The following is a 17,945-nucleotide window of genomic DNA, read 5'->3' as shown; positions in this document are numbered from 1 at the left end:
CAAAATATACTCTCGCGATTATACTTTTTTTATGTAAGCCACGGCTGATATTTGACCGCAATCGCACCTGGTGTTAAGTGAGATGCAGTCTAGGGTGGTACATATCTGCCCTGTAAATGCCTATTCACTCTCCCCTTGAAAAGGCCCGGATTATAGTGTTCAGGGAAGACAGCAGCAGGCAGCGAATTCCAGTCCCTAGCTGTTCGCATTATAAAAGAGTTACGGGACTATTCCCACCTCTCGTTCCCACCGCTGCAACTCCTATGTAGCCAGGATCTACAGCTTGACCGCCAATAAAAACCCTTTTTTTTTTCTTTTTTTTTTGTCGCGGAGGAAATGCTTTGCGCACCGTCACCACTGCCGGGGGACAGGGTGGTGTGTGGGACTCCCGGCGCCCTGAAAAGGGCGCTGCTCCATCCTGAAAAGGACGGGGTATACCCACTAAAACCCCCGCGGCGTTCCGTCATCGCCCGAGTGGGGTTGTCGCGAGTATCCGGCCGTAGCTTTAGACTTCCGCGACAGGCCAATAAAAACCCAACCAACCTAACCCATTTTAAAAGAGTTATATTATTATTAGATGTGTTTTTTATAACAGGTAGCGAGGGCGCGGGTGCGGGTGCGGGTGCGGCTGCAACCATGGCCGGCTGATGGAGCCGGGCTGGTGGTCGCCCTCGCCGTCGGCCTCGCCGCCGCCGCCGCCCCGCGCCCCGCCGCCGCGCTGCCGCTGCCGACACCCGCTCTCCACCAGCTACAACTGCCTGCCGCACTATGGTGAGTAGCGAGACAAAACCGAGCCCATCGTTATTCACTCTGAAGATAAGCCCTTACATAATCTCCATCAGCTACGAAGCGTGAGGCTGAAGACCAAGCTACCGCCGCTGCGCTGCCTCTGCCGACACCAGCTCGCCACCAGTTACAACTACCTGCCGCACTATGGTGAGTAGCGAAACAAAACCGAGCTCATCGTTATTCACTCTGAAGATAAGCCCTTACATAATCTCCACCAGCTACGAAGCGTGAGGCTGAAGACCAAGCTACCGCCGCCGCGCTGCCGCTGCCGACACCTGCTCTCCACCAGCTACAACTGCCTGCCGCACTATGGTGAGTAGCGAGACAAAACCGAGCTCATCGCCATTCACTCTGAAGATAAGCCCTTACATAGTCTCCACTAGCTACGAAGCGTGAGGCTGAAGACCAAGCTACCGCCGCTGCGCTGCCTCTGCCGACACCAGCTCTCCACCAGTTACAATTGCCCGCCGCACTATAGTGAGTAGCGAGACCTAGCTGATCTATTGCGAGCTGATGTTCTCTGAAAACCCACTCTCTGCCAGCTACAACTGGTGAGTAGCGAGACAAAACCCAGCTCATCGCCGCGCAGGGCTGAAGACAAGCTACTATTGCGGTTACGGGTACGGGTATACCCTGCAGCCATGGCTGGCTGATGGAGCCGGGCTGGTGGTCATCCTCGCCTTCGGCCTCGCCGCCGCCGCTGCCGACACCCGCTCTCCACTAGCTACAACTGCCTGCCGCACTATGGTGAGTAGTTTGATACAACCAAACCACCTTTGGCACCCATTACAACTGGTGAGTAGCAATGCAAAACAGAGCTCATTCTCATTCAATCTTAAGATGAAGCCATCCCCGATCGCTACCAGCTACGAAGTGTGAGGGTAAAGACAAAGCCGAGCTACTACGAGCTCTCAGCTATCGTCGGTGCGGGTGCGGCTGCAGCCATGGCCGACTGGTGGAGCTGGACTGGTGGTCGCTCTCACCCGCCGCCGTGCTGCCGCTGCCGACACCCGCTCTTCACCAGCTACAACTGCCTGCTGCACTATGGTGAGTAGCGACCTTGAAACAACCCACTCTCTGCCAGCTACAACTGATGAGTTACGAGACAAAATCGAGCTCATCGCAATTCACTCTGAAGAAAAACCCCTACCAGCTACAAAGCGTGAGGCTGAATATTGAGCTGATCTGCTGAGTGGGTTAATAAAGTCAAGTTGTCAGCTATCGTGCTATCGCGCTGCCGCTGCCGACACACGCTCTCAACCAGCTACAACTGCCTGCCGCACTATGGTGAGTAGCGAGACCTGGCTGAGCTACTGCGAGCTGATGGTCCTAATTAATTCTATGAAACAACCCACTTACTACCAGCTTCAACTGGTGAGTAGCTAGATAAAACCGACCGACCGATAAAGCTGGCCGGTCAGCTTTATCGGTCAAAGTATACCAAAGTTACCATAATATTAAAGCGTCCATGACTATAATTCCTTTTGCAAAAGGAATTTGCTATAATCCTATATAAAAACTCCCCTCTTCGCAAATTCATACTCATAAAATATTGGAGCATAAAAAAGGGCAAGATTTATTAAGTAGGAGAACTTGAAATATGCATTCCCCCGTCCCTGTTACAAAGTATTAAGTTTAACTACCAACGGAATGGGACGGAAAAATTCAGTAACTTTTTCACCTTTAACTGGACAAACGTTTACACTCAGTGACGATCGCTTAAGCTGCCAAAAGGTTGGCAGATACACGAACCCGACAAAATCCTCGTTGGTTTCGCCAAAGATTTATATCCGAGCTAATGTTGGGAAGTCACGAATTAAGAGAATACGTTACTATAAACTACGAACGCTTTCTGGTTTTAACATGGCAAACGTTTAGCTTAGAACATAATGCGGCTTATTCAAACTGCTTAAAATTTCGTCCTCGTACGCGCATTGTGCTGTTTTAATGGTAAATGTAAAACAGTTTTTATATCAACAAAACAAAGAGTCTCAACGCAAACGTGGACTTGCATTTGACTAACAAGTTCATGGAATAAACAGCAGCTGGAAAGCAGCGCTAAAGTGTATTGTTATTCGTCGTTGTCACGCTCTCCGAATACATTTGGGAGTATTTCAACAAAAGGCAGAATAGAAGCCTGGTTCGGAATGCCAAACCACAATGCATTCTTTCATTAGCTTTTATTTATAAATTGAGTTAACATAGTCAGGTAGAGCCTTCATAAATTACAAACACTACTCCAAATTTTAATTAAAGAAATAGAAAACAACTGTGTTGTGTTTCAGTAAAACCACAATGGTTTCAATCAAAACAATGTTCTTGCCATGAGCAAGTAGGTAAAAAGTCATCAACTGTATCATCATCATCATCATTATGTCAGCCATAGGACGTCCACTGCTGAACATAGGCCTCGCCTAATGCTTTCCACGTTGATCGATTGGTAGCGGCCTGCATCCAGCGCTTCCCTACTACCTTTACGGTGTCGTCGGTCCACCTTGTAGGCGGACATCCCACGCTGCGCCTTCCGGTACGCGGCCTCCATTCCAGAACCTTGCTGCCCCATCGGCCGTCAGTCATCAACATGTATGCGACAGTACATCGGACTATACATTTTATAGCAATATTAATTTGTTCCAGCCAAATGATGTCCACTATTGCTTTAAGATATTATCAAGTAAATTTTCCTCACAGACGGCTGGCCAGATGGCGAAGAAGAGTCCTCTGGCGGTGCGTTGCGAGAGCGAGAACTACGCTCGCTGCACCGCACCGTGCCCGCGCTGCGCCGGCGCGAGCTTGACACCAGGGCCATCAAGCACCACTTCTACCCCGAAGGGGGGTGGGGGTAAGGAACTCTTCTCTCTTCTTTTCCAGTCTTCCCTTCTTTTCCCTTCTTTTCCCTTCTATTCCCTTCTTTTCCCTTCTTTTCCCTTCTTTTCCCTTCTTTTCCCTTCTTTTGCCTTCTTTTCCCTTCTTTTCCCTTCTTTTGCCTTCTTTTCCCTTCTTTTCCCTTCTTTTCCCTTCTTTTCTCTTCTTTCCTCTTCTTTTCCCCCTTCTCTATCTATTTAAGTTAATAAGATCTAAAGGATCTGCGCAGTGCGCTACGAAAGCATGGTTACGCTTGCTGCAAATCTTTGAGCGAGCAGCGTTAAAAACATTAATTTGAAAATTATCTAACTAAATAGTTTAATAAATAGAACTGCCTTAGTAAAACAAAATAGTAATATTTTGTTCATTGACTCCATAACCACATCAACATTAGTACCCTATTCCAGTCCGTGCACCAAATACGAATTATTTCTCTTGTTCCGTAAATAATAAAATAATAGGCCTGCAGATGGACCCTTAGATAATACGAATTTTCCGCTAGAGATAATTCTATTACGTAGAGAATTTGGATCTGTATGGAATAGAATCGAAGGATAATACTGTTTTGAAAAACATAGTGTGAAATGGTTATATTCATTTGAATTCCAGTTATTTTTTAAGTTACTTACATTGCCTAATCGCCACCGCAGGTGCACTCCACAAAGCTCTACTCTACTAAAAGCTTAATTAATATTTCCCTAGAGACGAATTCACGATGCAGTCATCGATTTATGCTAGTATCTGAAGTGTTCACTTTACATACCTCTTACTAGCAAACACGGAAACCCCCTGAGACAAATAAACGACTAACTGCTTTGAATTCGCCCTCGTATATCACCACAACACAAAAGCAGACTGTTCTGTTCACAACTGCTTAAAGAGCTCATTAATGTGCATTCGGTAGCACTCCTGTGTGAGCAAAGTCAACGCGCGGTAGATGCCATAAGCTCAAACACTAACGAAAGGACTCGAGAAAAGCATTCCCAACTGAGGACGCTTTAACCAAATTGGGGTAAAACTGGTTACTATTTGAACTAACTGGGTATTCCACTGCATGAAGTTGTGAATAGTGAATGCTTAAGTGATTAATTAGAGTACGAACGTTTAATACCACGGCCGAGCTGGTCATAATTTAATAGTAACGTCGCAAACTCCGCGATAAGTCATGTAGTAGATTAGATGTCACGCCAACTAGGGGAGGATCTAGCAGATGATGTAACACAACGTGACACGTCGTAGTAATTTATCCACGATGACAGATAAACGCTGTGACAAGCAACTAGACGCGTGAACACGAATCTCGAATTTCCCCCGCGGATCGAGCGTACGTGACAAATGACGAAGATATAATATCGTCATCAGGGCGTAACTTCTTGGTGTGACCAAGATACCGGCATTAAAAACGCTACCTTGGGAATTCAGGAATCTGATAGCGCGAAGATCGCATCTCTTGAGCGGTAAACGAATTTATATTTCGGATATTGAGTGCTTGATACACAATTTTACGCACGCCTGCTTTACCCTTGCCAACACAACAATGTCAGTTCGCTTACATTTATATTCACTCGGAGGCAGAAGAGAATATAGGTTACAGAAATATTAAAAGTTTTACATTGGGATAGTTGAAATAATTTTTTTTTTTTTTTTTTAAAGATTATTAGTAATTTGTTATTACACAAATTACTAATACTCCCGTTAGCCCCTCGTACTAAGCTTAGTTGAAATAAATATGTAGAAGCGTAAGCCAAATCCTCCATTTTGCCTCCGATGCATTAGAGAGGATTGTGTCTTGCAGTGGAGACTCATTTAGTCTGTTTAGACCTGATGATGATGAAATAAATTAGCAAATTAGTTGTGGATTCGCGATTTGGTAGGTATAGGTAAGAAGATTAAATTAGATGTTGTCAATACAAAATTTTATAACTATTAACTATTTATTTATGTATATGGGACGATTCCCAACTCTCGCCCCCGCCGCTGCAACTCCTGTGTAACCAGGATCTACAGCTTGACCGCCAGTAAAAAATTCAACTAATGAAGGTCAAGTTTGTCTCGGGGGAAAGTTTTAACTGTCATTGGACCCGCGACGAAATTAATCAGAAGAACTTAGGAGGAGTTCGAAGTTAAGGTTTCTATATGTTTATCAATGTATGTAACTTATTTAGTTGACTTATGTATTTGTTGACCAGGTGGATCGTGTGCGGCGCAGCGTTCCTGGCGCACCTGTTGTCCACCGGCCTGCAACTGGCTTACGGCGCGCTCCACGTGTACGCACTCAGGCACCTCGGCCCTGGAGCGGACCACGCTGGTAACAATTGGATTTATGTACTTTTTAGTTATCAATCAACAAGGAGTTCCTACTTACGTCCAGCACTATTAAGGCTGAGTTGCACCATTACTTTAACTTTGACAAACGTCAAACTCCATACGAAAAGCACCAGTTATTGTTACGGTTAAATTAAGGTGGTGCAACTCAGCCCAAGTATTCTGTGCTATACGTAGGATGTTTTTACGATTGCACCAAGCTGCAACGTTTAACGTTTGGAGCAATGCAATGTTGCAAATCTCAATGGATGATGGTGACCGCTTTTAATTTCAAAAGATTTTTTTTCCTAATTAATTAAAACCACGAACTATTTTCCCTTTATAAGCTACAAATCACTCAAATAAATCAAGCCAGGCGATTCCTATGTGTTTCCATGTACTTACCTATATTTCATACAAAGAATAATAATACACAAGCATACAAAATACGGTCGCATGCCTAAAAAACTATAAATTACTGTGTTTTTACCTTTTACCCGACGTCAGCTAGCAATAACAAAGGGGAGAGGAAAATCTCCATTCCATTAAAATTAATCAGGACGCAGGAAAATGTTTTTAATAGCTACTATCGCTGTTTACAAAATAATGGTTGGCTTTTTTACTCAAGAGCGCTATAAATACAAACAGGAGGAAACGGTGATAGCTCCTATGTGTCGAGTGGTGGCGGAACGTGAGAATGGGAAGAAAACAATTTCGGAAGCGTAACCGAGGCCGCCGGAGAGCGACTCGGAAAGTAATCTATCAACGGCAGCCCTCCGGAAACACTTAAATAAACAAACAACGAAGGCATTTTTTCTACAGCCAGATGAAAGCCTAATGGTTTCATTTAAAACGATTCCGTTTCAACAAATTTAAATTCTATCACCTTAAATCAATTCCGGAAAGCTTCCCATTCAATTCACCCCGACCTTCTTTGGAACGTGTAAATCCTGTTGTATAAACAATAATTAAATTTAACAAAGTAATTTACGTTATCAGACCACGTTCTGACAAGTTAAATTTAAGATTGGATATTAAGCAAATGAACTTTCCCGGTCACCGGTATTTGCGGCTAGTCTGATTTATTGAATTAATTTTGCAAGATTCACGACCTGGGCTGAATATTAAGAAGCAGAAGTAATTTCGGCTGTGAGCGCGGTCTTTGTTGTCAGTGCGGGCAGGACATAACTTTGACTCGCGTTAGCTGAGAAATTGGAATTTAGCAGTGACGTTAACGAGTTAAGTTACGTTAGGTGATCGGACGTGCTGGCGCGGCCGCGCTGGTGAGTTGAATACTTCTCTCTGACTGCACACCTGTTCATTTGAACTTCAACTCCTTATCAGTCAGACAGAGCTTCCCAAAGTGTGCTCCGTACCCTTTCAGGGCAACATTCTAGGTAATAATTAACAATGACGTTATAACATGGCAAGTAAAAGTGTTCTTGAACTGAAAAAGTTTTCAGTTCAAGAAAAAGAACTAAAAGAAGCCCAGAGTCACACTAACGCCAAACAAATGACTGCTCCGCCAATACACAAAGCGAGACAAACGAACGCTCGACAATATTTATAATGCACAACGAGCTCTCAGCGTGGGTAATTGCGTTAAGTGAAACCCAGGAGCGGCTGGCTCTATTCCCCGAATTACCGCTGTCTCACATTCAGTCTAATGTGTTTTGCGAGATATCTCACTCGCAGAGTTCGGGCCAATTAACGTGCTACTCCGGTGCCAAAGAATAAACGTAAAGTGATATTAAATCGAGCGCATTTGCTCGAGCATATACCTCTATTTTGCTCGCTATTCTCAGTAACAGCATTATAACCGTTGATCAGACAGCACCAAGAGAAGCGAAAGCTTAGAGAAATGATTATATCTGCGTTCACAAACTGAGCGCGATAACATTGTTTTTGAATTAGCTCGTGTTGGTTTTCATAATATTTTCTTCTCTTAAACGTCGTTCTTAGGCGAGATTATCAACACGTTTAGAAATCAACTATTCTTTTTACTTGAGAGGAGAGAATTTTAATGGTTTGGCTGGGGAATTTTTTCCCTAGCGACATGAAATTGAAAATTGATTATTTATTTTTCATCCATCAAACATATTTGCTTCTAATTCGTATCTTTGTACATATATTTGATGTCATCAATACTTGAAAGAAGATTAATGAATGAATACGATTTGTTTTTCTTATTTGTGCAGATCCTGTATCTATCTTATTTTCCAGTTTGGGCGGGCGCGATATGCGTGGGCGTCTCGAGAGCGGCTGGAGCGCTGGTGGCTGGGCGGAAGAAGTCGCCCAGGCTCGTAGCGCTGCTGGGCGGATTGCTACTGCCTCTCGCCTGCCTCTTCACCTCCTTCGCTACACAACTACATCAGACCTTACTTAGCTACGGTAAGTTGATGTGCAAAAGTATGTTTTAATTTGGTTGTGGCACTATGCATTATTTTGGGCTTGTTAGCTACTTTCAGCTGTATTTAGCTGAGCATAGAGTAGAAGTCTGCAAATTCATGCAGTTTATTAAATTAGGTCTGCAGAGATGAACTAACTAAAAAATGTTGTGAAATAATAGTCTGTATACGCTTCAAACTAACAATGGCAACTAGATAACAAATAACCATAGTAATACATGAATAGACACATGAATTAGTAATTTCATTAATTAACAATTACTAATTAAGTTAATTAACGAAACTGAGAAATACGGTCCAGTGTGCATCACGCGACCAGTGCGCTAACTAGCGAGAAGTTCTAATGAAACCATTCATTAGCACTTCGCGCTAGCTGCACACATCGTTACCTTAACGCGTTCGTCAAACAGCCGGTTTATCCAGATGAAACGAAAGCTCCGGAGCTTGATATCTACTAGCCCATTCACGAAACCAGAGAGCTTTTATTTACTCGTTTGGCTTTTGCATAGAAGCAGGAGTATTGCAAAAAGCGTGAAACGCTACTCGGAGCAGTTCAAGTTTAAATGTGGCTACATTCGCAGTACTTATTTCGACTCTATGGTGCTATCTATTCGATTCTGGGTATTTTTGTGTTACTCGAGTATAGCCAAGATCTACTGATCAAATCAAATAGTTTATCCAGTACATAGATACCTATGATAAGACCTCCAATGAAACTTTACTAGTACGTAGTCCCGGAGTTTTTCAGCTGGCTGTCTAGGAATCAGCAACGAATATAATCAGATAGATAGGTACTCGTACAAGACTTATGAGGAGTCTGAAGTAACTGATGAATCGATCAAATTGTTTGTAATTACTAGGTAATTTAATGCGACACTAATTAAGAGCTAAACCACACGATGCGTTGCGAGCGACGCGGCGCCGCACCGCCACAGATATTTGTATGTAAAACGACGTAGAGACACGGCTCCGGCGTCGCACCGCCGCCTCAATGCATCGTGTGATTTGGCTCCTAGTGTGATTTGTTTATTATTTATTTTGTTGATTGTCCTAGGCGTAGTCCTGGGCATAGGGTGCGGGCTGGTACGCGAAGCAGCTGGCCTGGTGCTGGGCGCGTACTTCCGCAGAAGACGGCAATTCGTGGAGCTGGTGGCCCACGCTGGAGGAGGCGTCGGCATTGCGCTCTTCAGCGTCGCCTATAAAGAAGCTGTCGGGTGAGTTTTATGAAATATCGCATAATAGTTTTACACCTAGAGCTGTGTGCCTACCATGAGTTTACGTTAGGTGTGCTCGCTAGCGACTGCGTAAAAAAATGACATTTAAATGTATGACATATTGTGCAGCGCCCCTAGCGGCTACTTTCAAGAAATAAAATCTTCATAGAATCTTTTGACGTATTCGCTAGCGAGCTCACCTAACGTAAACTCATGGTAGGCACACTGAATAAAGTCAGTGTGAGTCCTATGGAGCCTTGGTCTGTAGGCAAAGTTGCAGCTGATGACTAAAGGTTCAGCCAAACCAACGCGATTAATCGGCGTGCAGCGATGGTGATCAATGCATTTAAGTCTGATCGCCATCGCTGCACGCCGGCTGATCGCGTGTGATCGGGTTTGTTTGACTGAACCTTAAGACTGGATTGCACCATCTTACTTTAACTTTGATAAACGTCCAATGTCTGTCAAATTTCATATAAAAAACACCGGTTATTGTGATTGTTATGGTTAAAATAAGGTGGTGCAACTCAGCCTTAAATACTGGTTCAAAACATAACCCGAATCAGTCTGCTATTCAGACTTCCAGAAAGACAGTTGTGCCAGCAGAAATACACAATGTAGATAGCCCCAGCTGCATACCTACTTGTCTATACTTACATATAATTTTACATCGGGCATTGATTACTTTTTTTAAACTAAACCTTATTTCTATGGAACTACAGTAACTTTACTATCTTATTAATTGTATACCATGCGTAGTTTCGTCGTGAATATTACATCTTGAAACTTCAATTAATTTTCAAACTGTTGTGATGTAATACTGTACAAATTAATGAAAACTTAATTACTTATGTCGTTAATTGAATGCTGCCGACAAGCGCGCTTCCCGTTCTTCAGCCTTGTTAGAGCACACGCAAATTGCATTATGTCTCCACCCCCACACAAGTGATATGCAAATATAGGCTATACTGATTTGTTACTAATGTTAATCAATTCAGATTAAACAAACGCCTGTATTCACAAACGATGCTTGCCTAAGTGAAGCAGCAAACCGAAAGCACAGCGTTGAATAGAGCTCTATGATTGGTTCATGTGTCACCCTGTGCGTTCACACACACTGTGAGATCTCATAGTAATGTTTGTGAATACGGGCGTAATAATTATTATGAACGCTTATTGTCATAAAAAATAATATCATCATCAAATTATTTAGTCTCTACTACAGGCCTGATCTCTAATTTACAAATTTTACACTCCAGTGTTTATTTAATTAAATAGGGTTTAGCATTTACTCCCCACGCTGGCCAGACGGGTTACAAGGGTTCTTAGAAAAAATACCTAAATAAACCAGCCCTTACTATGTATGTAATTAACTTACCTACAAGTATGTGCTAAAAAGAAAAAGGGTTAGGTACTTACTATGTAGGTCTACGTAAAAAGCTAATAAATACTATGCAAAACGGGCCCTCTGCCAGTTCCATTCCATTCCATTTTTTGCAGAAAAATCTTTTTCTATTCGGAACGCGCGTGTTCCTAAACGTAACGATCAGTCTTTACATAAACAGTCTCTTGACAGAACTAATGGTGGCTACCGTAAGTTTGCTGTTTCACACGCGGCGTTTCAAACGTTTTACTGGCTGTTAATTTCCAATTAACGGTTTAGAGCGATCGTTTATAAGGAAATCGAGTTGCTTTCAGCTTTCACACGAAGTATTCATTTACGTAGACCTACATAAAATGGATGGATTGGTATTTTATTTTGATGTGTATACTCTAACTAAATATGTAGCTATAACTAAACTTAAACTAAACACAATATGCCTAAATAAAAAAAGGTGAAACGTTTTCAAACCCTGTAAAAATTTAGAATTATGTAAACTTTATTTTCTGGGCTTCATTTCACAGTTTAAACGTTAGGACAAGGCAATAAAGTTTTCAATTAAAATAATATAAGTAATGTCAACATAATGAGAGGGGCTTAAATGGTTAATACTAACATCATTTAGCAATCACAGTAACACGTCGATCATTACTGCGCCTGCGGTCGGTCGCCCATCCCGTAAACTATCTAGCGGTCGCCGAATAATTTGATTGTCTCGCCGCAGTGCAATGGTGCACATTCTATGGATACCAATACCAATTCTGACAGTATTGGGTAGTTGAAACCAATAACCAATTAGGTATTTCAAGATAATATTTACCTAAAAGAACACAAAATACAAGCCCTGAAAACTTAAATAAGTCAATATTATGTCATAACTACCTACATAGCTTGTTTTGAAAGCAATCAAAAGTAGGTAAATGATTTGAGGAGACGAAAAAATTATGGCAAATTCTTTGCTATACAAAATGTAACGAATGTTTAAACATAACGCAATCATCCCTATTGATTTTACCTTCAATTTCACAGTAAAACGAAATTTACTATAAAATAACTAAATTATTCAGATCCACATTTAAAAATAATTAGACCTTTTTTACGCATCACTTCTTCTTTGAGTCTAATTCTCATTTTGTGCGAGTATAAAATTAGTAAATCTGAAAATTGCTGGATTACGGGACCTAGGCCTTTAACATAACCTTATTATCAAATATTTAGACGATCTTTGAGTAATTAACTTTGCCCTGTCTATTTTCCCGCCTTGATAGAATATTTAGCCCAACCTGAGTTTATTTCGTAATTTGCCTTTGAAATAAGTATTTAGTTTCGCAGCTAGGAACTATTTCGAAGAGAAATTTATCCCAAACTTGTTCTGGCCGAGATGCTTTTAATAGCGTCTTTAACGAGTATTTCTTAGAAAGTGATTCAATTTCAAAACTTTTCGCGGAATAAGTTTTAGTAATTCAAATCAAAACCAAATCAAAGTTTTCTTTAAGTGTATTGACAACGTAGATAAACAACTTTAGTTATTTTAAAAACTCAACTTTTATCAACAACTTTTAAGATAAGAAAACTTTGTTCATTATTGATTTTCTATGAAATATTTTACTAACATATTTTCATAACTACCTAACCTAACGTTTTTTTCAGTCAATTCTTTCGTCTTAATCGATCCTAAGCAAATATAAAATTGTGCCCAAATTCAATCAAAACTGTTTATAGCCATTATACAATAAATATTCTCTTCATTTTAGAAAACTAGGTTGGCGACTCGGCCTGCAGGCGGTGACGGGAATCCTCGTGCTAGCTTTCTTCCTTAGCGCCGTCTACCGCAGCGCGTCGCTCTACCATCCTCAGAGGAGAGCCATCCTCCATCTCAAGAACCAACGCCGCAAGGTCAGCACCGCCTAATGAGCGAATAAATTAATATCTTCCCGCTTAAATTATACGCTAAGAATTAAAATTAAGGGAATAATCACAGCACAAAGGCCCCAAGTCAAATTTAATTGGTGCATTCTCTTTTCACTTGGGAGTCTTGCGATATTAGAATTCCGTCAAGAGTGGAACCCTATTAACGGAGTATTAGGGTCCCGCTTGAGCCGAAATGCCCAAATTGCCAGCCTGAGTTTTGGATCACACGTCCTCGGTCAAAGATGATTTTAGAAAGCTTCGTAATTTTCTCATATTTGGAATTCCTGTGAAAAACGTTGGAGTAAGAATTTGCTTATAACATATTAGTAAGCAAATAACATTTTGTGAAGTCAAAGCTACCTGTAATAAAGGTGTATGTATTTATTTCAGTAACGAAACTGTATGGTGTTTCAAAGTGATAATACACGTTGCTTTTGATTTTTTTTTTTAACTTACCTAGTAATTGTAATTAATACAGCTCTAGGTGTAACGTCTGTTGCCTTAAACGTATGCATACGTTATTAACTACATTATTCATGTTACGCAATAAATATTATATCATTTCGCATAAACCTTCACATCTCGTTGTCTCCTGCGTAAGCGGATCATGTTCCTCGGTAATCGATTATGGCGTGGGAGGACATTTCATTTTCCTCTACGTTTGACGCTTGCTTATCATTCAATTATGTTAGCAGGTGAAAGAAAAGAAAGGCCTTAAAAGGCCGCCACTTATCGACCTAAGCCCCCTGAATTCAAGACCTGCGAGAGTGCTACTGCTCTCAGCAGGATTAGCAGCCTTCGGACTCTACACTCCAGTGTTTTTTCTGGTAAGTAACACGACTGAACCTAACCTCAAACACTTTTATCTCCACCACGCAGAATTTCCGCTGAACCAACAATTTATCTTCATCGTTGAGGTGACTGTTAATTCGTTCCTTGTGTACTGAATGCGGAGCTCGTTTTTACATAATTTAATTCTTCCGAAACCGTGATTTAGGATTGGCGATGTAACTGAATTACTCAGATGTCGAAATCCGGGAAACCTTCGCTGAAGTTTTTTAAACATTTTTTATACTGAGCAATCTTAATTAAATTCGTGGACGACTGTTACTTGAGCGCAGTCGAATTTACAAGATGTGTCACGCAATTTCGCATTCATTCCGACCCCTTTCGTCTCATTTTCACCCCGTAATATATTTTTGCAGAACCCCGCTAATAAGACGGCTATCTTTCCAGCGTTCGCCTTTTTAAAATTAGATGACTTAACTTTTTAGTTCAAAGACGAAAAATAATTCTATTTGTATTTCATTATAATTTGTTTTAACAAAAAATCTTGCTATTTTCTCTTACTTATAAAAGGTCACTGAAGTCTAAAATTGTTTTTACTATGTATTCATACACGTAGGTACGTAATACTATGTGGATATTGACCAGACTGGACCTAATAAGATTTTCGTTGTACTTAATATCGTATCTCGATCTCACGCAACTTCGGAATAGAAGGGATATAAATTGCCTGGAGATGAACTATTCGTCTTCATTGTGCAATTCGGATCACATAGATCACGTGATGGCGTATTTTTCCTAATAATAAACTTCCACATGAACTGTTTGTTTTGTGTTTGTAAACAAAACATTTCTGAGCTCAAGTGAGTGAAGCTATATTGGGTTTGTTTTTCATAAATATGTACGAGATATATTTTATCAGTTTCCTGGTATCTTCGCAATTCTCAATGGTTATCAACCAAAATAAATCAAAAATTATTACAGATAAGTGAGAATAAAAATGATGCTTTAAAAATCCTTAAACTTACTTGTATCTATTTACATTTCAGAAATTAATGGTCCTTTTGTAATAACGAGTGGTCTTTTATTCAGTTTTATTGGGTTCGTTCACGACTCCTATGCTTAACTTTGACTGAGTCTCAAGTACTTTAAGCAATATGGAGACGATGTATCGGAAATATTTGAGAGGTACTCTCAATGACCCAACATAGCAATGATAAGCCTTTACAATTTCTAATGAATACCCTGAATATGTAGGCACTACAAGGGTTCCAAGAAGGCTTGGAGGAAAGCGCGCTGGTGCTGCTGCAGACCTTCCTCGGGTTCGCCGCGGTGCTGGGCTGCGCCGGCTTCGGGCTCGTGCTGGTGCGGCCCTCGGCCCAGTGCCTCGTCTCCAAGCAGTACCTGTGCCAGACCGCCATGCTGGGCATCAGTGAGTGCTTGTTCTTTGTAAAACAGGTCTAGGTATAAGAAAGGTCTATCAGAAGAAAGAAACAGCATCACACCTCTTGCGTCCGTCTTCTCCTCGGCCCAGTGCCTCGTCTCCAAGCAGTACCTGTGCCAGACCGCCATTCTGGGCATCAGTGAGTGCTTGTTCTTTGTAAAACAGGTCTAAGTATAAGAAAGGTCTATCAGAAGAAAGAAACAGCATCACATCTCTTGCGTCCGTCTTCTCCTCGGCCCAGTGCCTCGTCTCCAAGCAGTATCTGTGCCAGACCGCCATGCTGGGAATCAGTGAGTCCTTAGTTCTTTTTCATGTAGAAGGGCTATCAGGGAAAGGATACATCATCTCATTAGACTAAATGAAGGAAGACCTAGCAACGCATCACTGGCGTCTGCCATCTATCAAGACACTACAAGGGTTCCAAGAAGGCTTGGAGGTGATGCGAGCGCGGTGATGCTGCTGCAGACGTTCCTCAGGCTTGTGCTGGTGCGGCCCTCGTCCCAGTGCCTCATCTCCAAGCAGTACCTGTGTCAGACTGCCATGCTGGGAATCAGTGAGTTCTTAATGCTAGTATAACTAGTAGGGCTATCAGAAGGAAGGCTCAGGATCACTGACTTAAATCCTTCCACTGCGTTGTATCGTCCAGTCTCCAAGTATGTTTCTAAGGACTTCTGCCAGTAAGTTAATCAGACCGTAGAAATAAAAACTCTATCTTATCGTTTACGTGCTCGGCCCTGTGCCTCGTCACCGCCATGAGTGCTTAATACTTTTTAGGTCTATCAGAAGACGAGCTCAGCTTTACTTGAAGAGTGGGGACTGTTATTTATACAAGTAATTTCATTAAAATTACGAAATCGTTTTGGTATGGCGTATGTGAGCAAACGTTACAAACAATTTGAATTCTATATTCACATAAAAAAAACTTTATTTTTTAATGTGAATGCCAAATGCTTATTTGTTCCAGGCATATCAATGTTGGCATTAAGTAGCGTAGAAGGCTATCACGGATACGTTCTCTTCGCGTGGATGTACGGCCTCTGTCTCGGAGGCTTTCTGTACTCCATAAAAATGCTCACAATGGAACGCGTCCGCGGGCGACACTTCACGAAGGTTTGGGGTATGTATAAATCTTACTTAGGGTCGAAAAAACTGATTTATGACGCGTCATTCGTTACGCCTTCCTTTATATGCTGTTTCAAATCTAAGTGTGTCATCATAATAATATAAAAGGCACGTTCTGAAAAGACGGTCATTTGAAAAGATTTTCGTGTTGTTGACGCATATAGAGGCCTATCTGTTTGGTCCTATTATGTGCTTATCGAAGCAATTTTTCACAGGTTTCGTGCAAGGTGCTGAAGCGATTCCTGTTATAGTAGGCGTTCCAGTCACAGGGTATATCAATCAGCAAGCTCCAAGAGCGGGCTTCTACTTTTCGACAGCGGCGACCCTTGCGGGCGCTGTGCTGTTGTTCTTCGTGGGTTTCTCTAAGAGGGAGCCGGAGCCTCCGCCGGCTCCGGCGCCGACTATCGCAGAGGCTTGTCCCTGTATAACTCCTCCTCCGCGATGCGAGCCGGCGTGGTGTGCTTGCAGCGCCGGCGGGGCGACAGCGTACTGCGGCTGGCCGGGGCCTACCTGTGGCTCACGGTTGCCCAAATCGTTGTCATATGCGGCTCCGTTGGACAGAGTGTGTTGCTCAGCAGCTCACTGCCCTGATTGTTGGAGGCGGACAATTCCTCTTAGGCCGTCTCGGAGTGTGCCTGAAGGCTTAGCCCGACGAGGCAGCACGTGGAGTCGCGCTGGTTCTTGCCGCCAGGCCTGCCGCCGCCGCGAACACCACCTAATCGAACAAATCACGACCTCTGTATGATACCTGTGTAGAACTATTATGAACGGCTGCTATTTCGAAAGTGTAAAGTGACAGTGTAAATATTTTGTTCCTTGGTAGAGGTTATCGTGTCGAAGTGATAGGATAAACTTTGAAGCAATAATATTGGATTGAATGAGTGTTCAGTGAACGAAACGTGGACGTGATACAAGTTGATGAGCTACTTCGTTACGTAGCATTGTGTTCTACAACAATGTGATTTAAAAAGTAGTTATCATGTTTTCAGTTAAACCCTCAGTTCCCTTCTATGATCTGAGGTTAAACCTGTGCCAAAATTGATGATGTATCTATGGCATATTTTACGTAAAATACTTTATCACTTTTACTATACAACGGTAGAAGATTGTAAGATACCTAATAGTTAACTTATTAGCCCATTTTTTCTTAACTCTTCAAGTACTTGTGGGACCTTTATCATTGTAGCTAATACCTACTAACTTTTTATCAAATAGTGAAAAATAACTCTATGTCCTAAATATTAACTTTAAAACTATTAAATTGTACAGATTCAAGATATTCTTAACTAAATTTTCTTTTTCTCGCATCGACTAGTAATTATAATTAACAGATGAAATAAATAGAAGAAGAAATATTTATATCAATAAATGTAATTACAAGAGTATTATAATTAATATAAAAACAGAGTCAATTTTATCAATTTATTCGTTAACTCGTTTAAGTATACTTTAGAATATGTTTAGACAGTTTGCGTTTGTTACTGTTGCAGATCGATTTATTGTTTGTTACATGTAATTTAATGTTACACAATTTGTTATTTTGTACTAAAGTGTGAATACGAGTTTGGTGATTTGAATAAAAAATATTAAATTATTTAGGACAAAATTTTCTTTTTCTTGACATCCTTAAATATTATAATTAACATAAACATTAGTAGGTATTATTTAAATTCTTTTTTAAAATTCTATCTGTTTAATGTATTCAAAAATCCTATACAGTT

General features: G+C 41.4%; 1 protein-coding gene across 2 annotated transcripts in view; it reads left to right on the top strand.

The window, feature by feature from the left end:
• LOC114359570 (monocarboxylate transporter 3) overlaps positions 1–17,436 on the top strand; it is a 79,769-nt gene extending 62,333 nt beyond the window's left edge. The window contains exons 2-11 of one of the 2 annotated variants that reach the window (XM_028314009.1): positions 596–771; positions 3,481–3,631; positions 5,844–5,962; positions 8,182–8,349; positions 9,421–9,580; positions 12,716–12,857; positions 13,565–13,699; positions 14,916–15,090; positions 16,067–16,219; positions 16,440–17,436. In XM_028314009.1, the coding sequence (XP_028169810.1) occupies positions 648–771; positions 3,481–3,631; positions 5,844–5,962; positions 8,182–8,349; positions 9,421–9,580; positions 12,716–12,857; positions 13,565–13,699; positions 14,916–15,090; positions 16,067–16,219; positions 16,440–16,969 (1,857 nt within the window). In that variant the 5' untranslated portion in view covers positions 596–647 and the 3' untranslated portion in view covers positions 16,970–17,436. The remainder of the gene's footprint in view (positions 1–595; positions 772–3,480; positions 3,632–5,843; positions 5,963–8,181; positions 8,350–9,420; positions 9,581–12,715; positions 12,858–13,564; positions 13,700–14,915; positions 15,091–16,066; positions 16,220–16,439) is intronic. The other variant, XM_028314011.1, reaches the window with a different exon arrangement.
• Positions 17,437–17,945: the final 509 nt, after the last annotated feature.

The sequence above is a fragment of the Ostrinia furnacalis genome, unplaced genomic scaffold, assembly GCF_004193835.3.
Source record: "Ostrinia furnacalis isolate ACB-3 unplaced genomic scaffold, ASM419383v2 OfSCF4490, whole genome shotgun sequence".
Classification (NCBI taxonomy): Eukaryota; Metazoa; Arthropoda; class Insecta; order Lepidoptera; family Crambidae; genus Ostrinia; species Ostrinia furnacalis.
This window is presented reverse-complemented; position numbering and strand designations above follow the sequence as displayed.